General features: G+C 39.2%; 1 protein-coding gene across 4 annotated transcripts in view; it reads left to right on the forward strand.

Annotated features, from left to right (window-relative positions):
• COL11A1 (collagen type XI alpha 1 chain) overlaps positions 1-12654 on the forward strand; it is a 228180-nt gene that overhangs the window by 11607 nt on the left and 203919 nt on the right. For all 4 annotated transcript variants that reach the window (XM_077823830.1, XM_077823832.1, XM_077823829.1 and 1 more), the window contains exon 2: positions 7834-8001. In XM_077823830.1, the coding sequence (XP_077679956.1) occupies positions 7834-8001 (168 nt within the window). The remainder of the gene's footprint in view (positions 1-7833; positions 8002-12654) is intronic.

Raw genomic sequence — 12654 nt, forward strand, 5'->3', positions numbered from 1 at the left:
CACCACTCAAAGGTAATAGCCATCTCCTCTTGCCTTGAACTTGAAAAAAATCCAGAAATTCCATAAAGTACACCAAACGTCAACAGTGTAAATTCTTATGACTTTGTTACAACCACTCCCCTTTTTGGTTGTTTTTTGTCTAACTTAGTGCTCTGTGTTCACCTACAGGGAGCATTCCCACAAAGGGCATGGAGTTCCACTGGTTTAAACTAGCTGAGTATGCCTCAGAGTCTCCTGTCAGACAGGGTGTGGGTGTGTGGGTTTCCTCCTCCCTTTCCAGTCTATGAATGTGAAGCTCCAGATCCCTTGGAGGATCAGCTAGAGGCACAAACCATCTGGGTGGAGAAACTGAGTTTCTGTATTGCTGCATGGCTTCCCCAGCACTCTGACACCTCTTTGACAGCATGATTCCTGTACTGCCCCTGCCCTGGAATCTCCTACATGTGGAGTTTCCTCAGTGTGGAGGGGAAAGCCACACAAGTTAACACAGACTGTAGGCCACATATTGGGACAGAAAGAGGTGAGGAAAAATAAGTTTCTCTCTTATTTGTGAGTAAAGTGCTGTGTATATTTATGGCACTATAAAATACTAAATATGAAGACCCATGGTCTGCTGCCATTACCAACAATGAGGAGTACATAACTCCTAGAATAGTCCCACTGAAATCAATGGTACTGCTTGCAGAGTAAGGTGCTATGCAACATAAGTAGAGATATCAGAATTTGGCTCCAAAGAAGGCCACATTCTTAACCCCATACACATGTTGTGTAGAAGTCAATGGAGGGCAAGATATTGTTCATTGTGAGTAAGGGGATCAGAGTCTGCTCCAGAGATGGAATCCTAGTGTCATTTTTACAAAGTCACTTTTCAAAGTATAAATGCCCTTTATTTTTTAAATGAAATTATACTGGTTATTAATCCATAAGAAGTAGTAGGGCACTATGCATTTTTTAAAAATCATTGTATCTGTGGAAAGTCTAATGCTGGAAGTGATGACCCAAAAATGGAACCACCACTTCCTATCTCTTTCCCCACAAAAGATTCACCTGCATACTCCAGGTACTTTGTGCTGCTCTGGCAATGTATAATTGCTGGAAACCAAGTTTAAGTTGCCCACATCTGGAATGGAATGACAGCACATTAATGGTGACTGACCACCCAAGGTTGCTCTTTGTAAAAGGTAGGCTACAGGCCCAGGGTTGCATCTTTTAAACACTTCCATTCCTAGGGGATGAGTCAGCAACCATGCTATCCCTTTTGCAGAAGTTTTCGTCTTTCTCCCCCCTCCAAGCCATAAAGCACTGTTCCTTTCTTTTGGTCATCCAGCCAATCACCCTCCTGCTTAAAGGTGCAGGGCAGACACTCTTAATCAAGAGCATCTCCAGCAGTAATCCAGATGCCAGTTCAGCAGCCATCTTGAATACAAATGGTGAAATCCTCCTCAATATTTAAAGTCTCTGGGCCTGATTCTGATCTCACACCAGTTTTACACTTGTGTAACTCCACTGACTTCTAGTTGTTACGTTTACATTTGTGTAACCCCCCTTCCCACCCCCAAAAAAATTCTTCAATGGAATTATGCCAACAGAGAAGTTGATCTTTTATTCCTACTCAGAACACGGTTCTGCACATTCAGTTGCTCCTCAAAGCTGTTATTTTTATATTTGTACCGTTCTGGTTTATTTTACTCCATGTTTTTTGTTTAGTCCAGTGTGCAACAAGCATAAAAAGCAGTGGAAGATTACAAAGTGTGCCCTAAATGCTACATTCAGTATGAAATACTGTGGACCAAATCCTGCTCTCAGTTATACAACTGTAAATCTAAATACCTTCCCTAAATGAATGGAGTTATTTCAGGCTTACTCTGGTAACTGAGAGCAGAATTTGCCCCTGTAAATTTAAATGTCTCAAATAGAGAGGTGTTTTTGCTCTAAAGACACTGTGTCATTAAGGTTGTCTTGTGCTTTGGCCTCTCTGTATTGGGATATTGGGCACCAGTCTCCAGCTTACTAGTCAACACTTCCAAACAAACCAAAAAAAGCTGATGGATGGAAGGTAGATGGAAACACATGAACCTCGCTCACACGTTGAGATTGTTTTTAAGGAAACTGTAAAATGATTGTTTTTGACAATCAATACACTGAAAAAGAATTTAAACAATACAGTCCTCCATGTCCTCTCAGCAAATCCAACAATATGAAACTCTTCTCTCATTATTCCTGCATAACATCCATTAACATCCATGGAAGTTACACATCTGGAGAAAACAAGTCCCTTTGTGCCAAATCCTACCCCCGTCAACGGTACAGAGGTGCTGCAGAACTCTGCACTATGATATTTCATGGGAAGCAGAATCTCTTTGGCTAGGTTCTCCATTGTCTGGTAACAAGCACAATTGTGATCTGGGCCTCAGGGGGCCTCTTAGGATCTAAAGCTGTGTTCTAATAGGACATCCTTGGGTTCAGATCTTTCTGCATGTGATTGCTTAGTCCATATAGGGTCCGATTTGAGCCATTGGGACTTCTTGTGGCTGTAAGGCATGTGTGAGCAGATCCATTTGCAAGGTCAGGGACTTGTACAGTTTTGTACTTATTTTCCAGTTTATCACAGCAACCATAGAACCAAATTTTCAGATGTGGTATTTGAATTTTTCCTGATCAATTATAGTTTTTGCAAAGAGGGCCATGCACCCATTTTGTGCATCTGAACAGAGATCTGTGCATGCAATTTTAATAGTTTGGTATTTCCTTACATTCCCATCCCCAGACACCAAATCAGAAGCCATATACTACCTGGATGCAATAGTGTGATATGACATAATAGTTATTGCATTTTTCTTTAGCTTTTTTCTCCTAGGAGAAGTAAACAGACGGGGTAAATTTCAAATACACTCCATTGCCTAGTGAAAACCTTGTCTCATTTCAATGCCAGATGGAGAAATTGTACCAGAAGAGTACCACCTAGAGTCAGGCTGAGTAAGAGTCACTTTAAGGAAGCTTTTGTGAGAGGGTCTATCACAGGCAGATATCTACTGATGCAATAGAATATCCTGCAAAATTAAGATCAGTCAAAACTGAACAACGCACAAACTTGGAGGGTCCTTAGTATCTCAGGCTTCCTCATATGGGCAAGTGTTGAATGATATCAACCAGGTCCAGATTAACCAATGTGCACCTGGGGCACTTATATAGGGCCCCACCTCAGGGAGGCTCCCAACCACCAGGAAAAACCCAAATCAATAAACTGAGTGGCACTGCACCCCTGTGAACCAGGTAGTAATGCTACTCACTCGGATTTGGCCCCGCCATCCCTCTATCATGATGGAGGGGTGGCCAGGCCAAATCTAAGCAGGCCTGTGGCACTGTGACCCTGTGTGCCAGGTTAAAACTTCATTCATTCAAATTTGGTCAGGCCACTCCTCCATCATGACAGAAGTGTCAGAGCCAAACCTGAGTGAGTGGTGCTGGAGTATGGCTCTGGGCCCACAGATGTTTACCATAACCTCTGAACTATCAGAAGACTTGCCACACCACCCTCTCCCCCAACCAGAAAATCTGATGTCCGTTCCTGCCACACTCCGCCCTGCCCTCCACCCCTGGGCAAGGCATATTTCCCTGAATACCTCTGTTCTAGAGAGTGAGAAGTGGGGGCAGTACATTGAAGTTTTGTCCAGGGCGGCAATTGTCTTGTACATCACAAACTGTGACTAGTTTAAAGAAGATACCACTACACCCCTCAGCAATTCCCATGGTGCACAGGGTCCCAAAATTCTTTATAAAGAGATTTCCTCTTGCAGATATCTAGGCCCAGATGAATGAGGCACTGCATTTTATATATTTCTTTGTAGGTTTACCAGGGAACTTCCTTTTCTCATTTTGGATCACCACTTCTTTTAAAGTTTAATAATCAGGTGTCTTTGTATTTTCTGTTATGCCAGGCAAAGTGGTGGTCATTCGACAATATGTCATCAGGTTAATTTGTTACTCATGGTCTACTCTTATTTAGCAAAACAGCTATATTGTTATTGGAGATGGCCAAATTATCTGTTTTCAGTAAGTTTCCCTATTTGAAAATTGTTGTGAACAAGCTTGCTAGGTTTGCTGTCCAAATTATTTGACTAACAGTTTGTGGAAATAAATTTTATCTTCTGGGCTGTTTGGAAAGTATTCCGTTTTGACGATCTGCTGTTTGTGATGCGTGAGCAATCACCTATATCACCTGATATCCCTCTGATCCCTGACAGACACTTTTTAAAACAGCAGAACAACAAACGATGAATGATCTTTTTTTTGTCTTGCTGACATTCCAATTCAGATATTCCATAAACAGCCATTACCCAAACAGTAATGAGGAAGAAGTCTGTAGAAATGTCTGCAAACAGCAAAAGGGGAACAAAACTAGTTAAACTAAGCAGCCATTTGGAATTTGAATGAATATTCATATTTACTGATTCTGCAGTATTTTTACCAGCTCTAATCATTATGTACATTGCAAAAAACACCAATAAGTTATTGGAGAAACAGTTTGGCCTACCCTTTTACGGTTGTAGAAGTGCTTTGGCATGTCTCCCACATGAGTAATGAGACAGTTCAGTGAACATATATCATATTCATTGAAATTAATAGGAATGCCTTTATAAGGCATAAACCAAGGTTTACAAAGTTAAAGCTCATATTTTTAGATTTTATGTAATGATTTTGATTATTTAATGTTGAAACGTAGCTTTTCAGAATGTTTAAATTTAGTTTTAGGAAAATGTAGAATTGATATCTTTTATTTGTAGCAGGTGTACATTTAGGGATTCTTTCAGGATGTATTAACTTGTATTAACATTCAGTATTGTGTTTATTTTTGATAATAATGTAATCTTGGTGGGGGAGGAAAATATCAGAGGTAGAATTATTTAAAATAAGTGTAGCAGAAGCTCACTGGTATTTTTTTCTGAAAATGTATCACCAGATGGAAGGAGCCATATAGTTTGTCATCTCATTACGGAAACCTTGGAACGTTTTTACTTTAGGAAGTCCAGAGTTGGACTTTTACAGAGTGAGATTTAACCACACACTTGACTGCTTTTGATTATCTATCTTCATGCTGGCAGTGCAATGAGCTGAGTAGAATGAACTATTTTAGTTATAAGCGCACTCACATGTGTTACTGATAGAATGATTTATGAAATGCTGAGCTGAAGCAAAATCAGTACTGAAGACAATACTGGCTACGGTTGAGCAAACAGTGAAGAAAAATATTCACAAACATTTCCGTGATTCTAACTAGAATTTCAGTTTTACTATGTTTTCAACCTTTCTGTTTGCTGTTGGTGAACATTCATTAAAATACATGAATATTCGCAAGCACTGAATTTCAGGCCTACACTTGATATTTGTGGACTCATTAAATGAATAGTCAGTAGAGAATACATGCATTACTACTGCTTGTTTACAGTTCATAAACAGGAGAAAGAAGTGATACATTCACCAAATACATTTGTGTTGAGAATTTGCTCAGCCTTAACAGTGGAAGTAATTTAATTTAGTTTTAAAAGATTGCCTTTACAGAAAGTGGTTAGAATTTTGCCTGCTTAGAGACTTCAGGATTGGGCCCAAAGGGAAGACAATCAGTTAAAATGATCTTTTTCTCTATAAAATAAAGAGTGCCAATTTGACATCCCTATTTCTCCCCTGAAGCCATACAGCATGGACAATGTGATGTAAGCTGCCTCACCCAACTCCCACATTTGTTTTCTGGGAGCAGCCATTTGGAATTTGAATGAATATTCATATTTACTGATTCTGCAGTATTTTTACCAGCTCTAATCATTACGTACATTGCAAAAAACACCAATAAGTTATTGGAGAAACAGTTTGGCCAACCCTTTTACGGTTGTTGAAGTGCTTTGGCATGTCTCCCACATGAGTAATGAGACAGTTCAGTGAACATATATCATATTCATTGAAATTAATAGGAATGCTTTTACAAGGCATAAACCAAGGTTTACAAAGTTAAAGCTCATATTTTTAGATTTTATGTAATGTTTTTGATTATTTAATGTTGAAACGTAGCTTTTCAGAATGTTTAAATTTAGTTTTAGGAAAATGTAGAATAGATATCTTTTATTTGTAGCAGGTGTACATCTTTCAGGATGTATTAACTTGTGATAAACATTCAGTATTGTGTTTATTTTTGATAATAATGTAATCTTGGTGGGGGAGGAAAATATCAGAGGTAGAATTATTTAAAATAAGTGTAGCAGAAGCTCACTGGTATTTTTTTCTGAAAATGTATCACCAGATGGAAGGAGCCATATACTTTGTCATCTCATTACGGAAACCTTGGAACGTTTTTACTTTAGAAAGTCCAGAGTTGGCCTCTTTTGAGGGGAAAGTAATTCTGTCTCCATGCCATTCAATCCTTGGCATCCCTGCAACAGTAACCAAGGATGCCAAAGAGTTCAAATTGTGAGTGTTTTTGTTATGTGGACACTTGTTTACCAGGACCTGGAGTGAGAATTTAAAATTACTTCACACCAGCCAGCAGCCACAGGCTACCAGCAATCTTGATTGGATTGTTTTAGATTATTTAGACGGTAAGACCTCTGGGGCAGGGCCAGGGACCGAGATCCTCTTTTTCTCTGTGTTTGTACAGTGCCTAGCACAATGCGTCCCTGGTTCATGACTGGGGCTCCTAGGCACTACTGCCATATAAATAATAATAAATAATAATGTGAACCATTGACCTAGAAACAACAGGCTCTGTCTATTTACTCCTTTTCTGAGCTACCCAGTATGGCTTGCACACATTTTACAGTATCATGGCTGTTTACACCATCATCCTGTTATGCCTAAAATCAAATCTGGATGTATTCAGAGATCAATTAAGCATTGGTGCCTGAACAACAGTTACTATATATTAATGCGCTGATCTCATAAGAATGAATACAAGGTGTCACGGCAAGCTGTTCTGAGCGAGAGATGATTCTTCATGCCTGTATGGGGATTAAACATCTTTGTTGTGCTCATTATTGTAAGACTCAATAGTGAACATAATCCTGCTCCTTTAAGAGACAAACGACTACAACAGCGCTCCCTACAGTGAAAATCCCAAATAAAGATCTGAAGTGTGGTTCAGTCCAGTCAAATTCTAGAAAAAAGAGAGACCCAAGCAGCTAACTTTCCCCAGCCCTCTTTCTAGAAATCATTCCTCTTTGACCCTTGTGGCCAGACTCTCCGGAGCACATCCCACTTCTAATGTGTTCAGCAGGGTGGAGGGCAAATTAATTAATCCCCCACAGTTGCTCCAACTTTGTAAAATTCCTGTGATGCTTCTTTTAGCTAGATGGGGAGACAATTAGCCCCTTTCCTACCAACCTCTGGAGAAGAGTGCTGTACGCTCAGTCCCATGTGGTCAGAATGTATATTTGTATTAGGGGTCAAAAAAGATTATGTTTCAGAGCTAAGTGTTGGTACAATATATGAAATGCTCGTTAAGTCATTTCCACTTATCAGAATTCATGTGTTAAAGGAATCTGTGTTGTAAGCACTAATCTCCAGATTATTTATGAAATAGTAAATCTCAATTAGCAAGTGACTGTTAAAAAAAATCTGATCTTAACTAACTTACCCTGGGTATGATGAGCTCCTAGATATTTGATGAGAAAATGACCCTGTTAAAATAATATTCTACTGTAAGAATAGCCTGCAAAAAACCAAAATATGATGTAGCCATTCTGATGATTAGACACCTGCATATATAATTTAGCAATGAAATTCATTTCCTTTTTGAAATGTTGCAGTATGAATGATTCTTTGTTGTTGTTTTTGCTACTTTTTCAGCTGAACCAGTTGATGTGCTAAAAGCATTAGAATTTCACAAGTCACCAGAAGGAATATTAAGAACAGCAGGATTTTGCACAAACAGAAAGGATTCAAAAGAATCAGATGTTGCCTACAGAGTTTCAAAACATGCACAACTCAGTGCCCCAACAAAGCAACTGTACCCAGGTGAGTCTATAAGAAAGTCAGTTTCCTGGCATGTTTTCTTATTGTCCCAGACAGGCAGAAAGATAATCAATATACAATGGATGTGGTTTAATTTGACCACTACTATATTATTTAACTCATCTTGGAACTAATCTACAGTAATTCGTACATGCGGGTCATTGTTCCTTCCTTAATTGTTTCAACCTAGTGGAGGGCTGCAATGACCCCCACCACTCTCCACAGCTGTTCCCATCACATTTCTGGGACTGTACCACTAAGCCCAAATTATGCAGGTTAAGGAGCTAGGGAATGGACAATGCCTCTCTGCTGTACCAGATGTTAGGAACCCAATTCTGCTCCCCAGCTTCTTTAGGGATGCCTTCCCCTAAGTCACTTCTAAATCCAGTTTTTCAGGGAACTGGATCCCTATGGAATAAGTACCAGCACAGGATACCTGCTAAATTGTGACATCTCTCCTCTGACCAAATTTACCAGATCTCTGAGCTGCTGTGGGAACGGCAAAAACTCACCCCACACCATCCTGCCTAATATGGTGGTGAGGGAGAATTCTTTCCCAGTCCTAAATAAGGCAACTAGCACCATGCCCACAGTAGACCATAAAAAATTAAATCCTACACTAATCCCAGGGCTGGAAGCTGCTAATCAGGCATGAGAGTCGGCTCAGGCAATTGTCGTGTACATCACAAACTGTGACTAGGTGTGCATGGGTCAATGGCCTACCTGAGTGTCATCAGCTCAGGGTGATACCTTACACCCTTCTTGGCCACCTGCTCCCAGTTCCTGAGGGGGGAGACCCTTAAAGGGGCCACTACCTTCCTCCCCCCGCATCAATCCGACGAAAGCTCCCCCACCATGAGATTGCACGGTCTGTGCTTCCTGATGTGTTTTCTTATTGTCTGTGTTTTTCTGCTAGTTGCAGTATAGCACAGAGCCCATTCCCATTAACTAGTGTAGCATCATGAGATGTCCCTGCTTTCCTTTCAGTTACAAATGCAGGAAGCAGCCAATCAAATGGGCAGACAGAGTGTTTTTAAAAAATTACATACCAAATATTTAGGGCCTGATTATTCTCACACCAGTTTTATGTTAGTGTGACTCCACTAACTTCAAATCTACTTTGGATTTACACTGGTGCAAGAGATCAGTGAATCAGGCCATCAAATGCCATAAATAGAGAAATACTGCTTGATACTACATAATACTGTAATAATTATTTTTTCATTGCCTTTATGAAGGTCAGACTCAGTACTGCAATCCTCACTCACAAAATACCTATTGGCTTAAATGAGAATTTTGCTTGAGTAAGGACTGCAAGACATACTGTTAACTAGTCACTAAACTTGTCTCAGTGTATAAAACACCTCACCATATGAACTCTCTCAGCTTCTGTATTAGGAAGTCACTGCTTAATCTGGAACATTCACAAAAGACAACTATTGGATCCAGTTATTTTAAGAGGCAATAGTTACACTTAGTAACAGGCATAGGAGAACAAGTTTGTACTGCAACCAGAAAAGCAACACTGAAAAAATGTGTAAAAACATTTCTTGAGAGATTTCTACCCTCAAATTTTCAGAATCAAGAGGTTTAGCTAGAGATTGAAATAAGCATCTGAACTTTTGAGTGTTTACCTGAATTGAATATTTTATCAATTAATAGACAAAATGATTAACATTTCACAAAGATTCTAGATTAAATTAACTGTATGGTTTAACATATTGGTGAATTCAGGCTACAATTACAGTTGTCATATTACAGCAACAGTGATTACAAAAATAGTGGTATGGTAACATATTTACATGTGTATAGAAAGGAAAGGAAATGGACCAAGCAGCACAATAAAACAAATGTTGCTTCTTTGTTAAAGTGGCAAACCTCTGAGGTGGGATGATAACTGACACGTACTGGCTAGAAGGAAAATATGACTGGCTGTGTTCCTAGACAAAAAGGCCTTCCACTGCTATGACTTCATACTTTGCATTGATGGGAGCAACATGAGTATTGCTGACAGAGTAATTTTAGTAAAACTAAGTAATTTTACCTGGTTTTCTCATCATTCTATCAGAGGGAATTTTATGAATATTTGGTGATAGATCCATAAGGTGGACGGCATTGCCAAGTTTCTTACTTCTGTGCCAGGAACAGTCTATTTTAAAAGCAACGCTTCTGGAAGTTATGTTGCAATGGTAGAAATGCAGATTGTGGTTGGTTGTTGCAAAATCATTCCCAGAAGTACCATCTGGTTGACATTATGTAAGGGTATCTTGGTATTTTGGGTACTACACGTGGTTAGTTGTGGGTAACAGGTAATGTGACTCCAGTCCATCTCTGATTTCTCTGACACGAAATAAGCACTTTTTTTTTTTGGGGGGGGGGGGGAGAGGGATGACAAATTTTCATTCCATGATTTTGCTTTCACTCTTTTCACTTGATTGAAAGTGTTGCAGTTTATTAAACACACACACACACATATATATATATATTTAATATATATAAAAACTTTCAATCTTCATGCCATGACATGCAAGCAGATTTTGAGTGGGTTTGCTTGTGAGCACACAAAAAGTTCCTGTGTTAACTTGCACTTATTTTATGAATGACACTGTAGACTAACTATTAGATTTGGCAGCTACAGCAGTAACTGCTCGTTTTGTTCTTGAATGCCAGAGTAAATATGTTCATTATGTTGTTTGTTGGCACATAAATTTAAATTGCCTTTGGCAGACTCAATGTAGGTGCTTTTCTTCCTAACCTCTGCAGGATTTCTGGATTAGAACTAGGTGGAGCACTCAGTTTCACCCTGCTGTTCCACCTCTTGAACTCTCCTTTCTGGGGCATGCAAGGGGAAACTGTCAGTTAAAGAGAGGGAAAAAACTGGCTTAAAATGCATAATCTATTTGGAAAAACACCATGCTACTCACTTTTTGAACAAAGAACTCAGAAGAAAACATTTATAAGAGTCCAGTAGGCAGTACTTAATAAACTGAGCCATAAAACAGCTTATGGACCCAATACTCTGTTTGTAAAGCATTTGGAATGGATGGCTTGCCATTGACTTTAAAAGGGGTGAGGATTTCCTCATCGGTGTTAATTTTGTCTTGGGATGTGGTGCAATGAATGCTTTCTGTGAACATGAATGTGCCTGGACCACCATCTAAACACTTACCATAGAAAGAGCTACTATGATTTTCACTCCATTTACTATAATTTTCTTCCTGTCCGTGTGAGGAATGCCATGGCAGATCCAGAAAGCACTGATTATGTGTCAATGTGACACCCTTTCTAGTGTGCGGTATTTTCGAGATGGCATTCTTAGAATTATGTCAGTGTTTCATTCTGTCATGACTGGGTGGGGGGATATGCACAGTATTTGAAGGTACTTGTAGGGTGCGTCCCGCTTCTGGGTGGGAGAACCCCTCCATAAGACCCACTGTTCCCAAGCCCCCCAACCCCAATGATCAGTTTCATAGAGTGTAGTCCACCTGCTACCTTTGTCTAGGGACGGAAAGTGAGCTCGCTTATTCTGGGATCTTTGGAAAACATCCAATAGGTCTGGAATTCCCTTACCATGACAAAAAAAGAAAAAATCCTTCTGTGGCTTTTTCAGGGAGCATGTGCAAATACTGTTGTGCATTATGTGTCATGTTAGCCCAGAGAATTTTGTTAAATTTTCAGAAGCAGAGCGCCCAGTGGGTGTGTATATATTTATGTTTTAGTGCTTCATAATAGGGGAAAGACAAAAAAAAAAAAGATTTTAAACAGGACTAAGAAGTGAGCAAATCAATAGCTAACATTTTAGTGAAACCAAAGTACATGTTGCAGTGCTCCCTTTATCCACTATCATAGCTGATCTCTAGGTTTGGGTATCTTTTTAGCTACTGTGGTTCAAAGAGAGACAAACAGCTACATATTGAAGTTCACTGTGTGACCTTGAAGGAGTCATTTAATGTCTCTGTGCCTCAGCTTACACATTTGTAAAAATCAGGATAATAATATTTACCTGCCTCACAGGAGGGTATTGAGGCTTCATTACATAATGTTTCTAGACTTCTTTGAACTCACAAGTTGAAAGATATTATACAGTTACTATAAATTATTATATTCTTGTACTGTCTTATTACCACGTTATATTTTTTTACATTTTCAAAGAATGACAACAGAACAACAGATAATGATTTTCCTAATCATTTTATTGTTGCCCTTGTTAAAACTTATCCAGTCCATTCTTACTGTTTAAATAAAATTGCCCAAGAAATCTAAAAGTAATTAAGAAAGTTTGATAACTATTTCAGCTAAGCATGTAAGCGTGATACTTTGTCATAAATAAGAAAGGCTTGATTCACATTCTTAATTTGTTTATGTTGATACTGGGTTCCCCTCAGAAGCAATTTGCTTATCATTCACCATTTCAATGCAATACTAAACACATGGGCATATCATAGCATAGTATAGAATACACAAAACTCACTGTACTGAGGGGAACAATGCTACTCATTTTTGTGACCTTCCTCACAAAGCTTCCACAGTTTATTTTTTCCACGGTGTCTTATCTGATTGAAAAACACATGCTCAGACTAGATGAATTAGTGCCACCTGCCTTAAGCATTTTCAACATCGCTTTCAGATTAACAGTTCAGACAAGGCAGGTGCTCA

Source organism: Eretmochelys imbricata, chromosome 8, assembly GCF_965152235.1.
Source record: "Eretmochelys imbricata isolate rEreImb1 chromosome 8, rEreImb1.hap1, whole genome shotgun sequence".
Classification (NCBI taxonomy): Eukaryota; Metazoa; Chordata; order Testudines; family Cheloniidae; genus Eretmochelys; species Eretmochelys imbricata.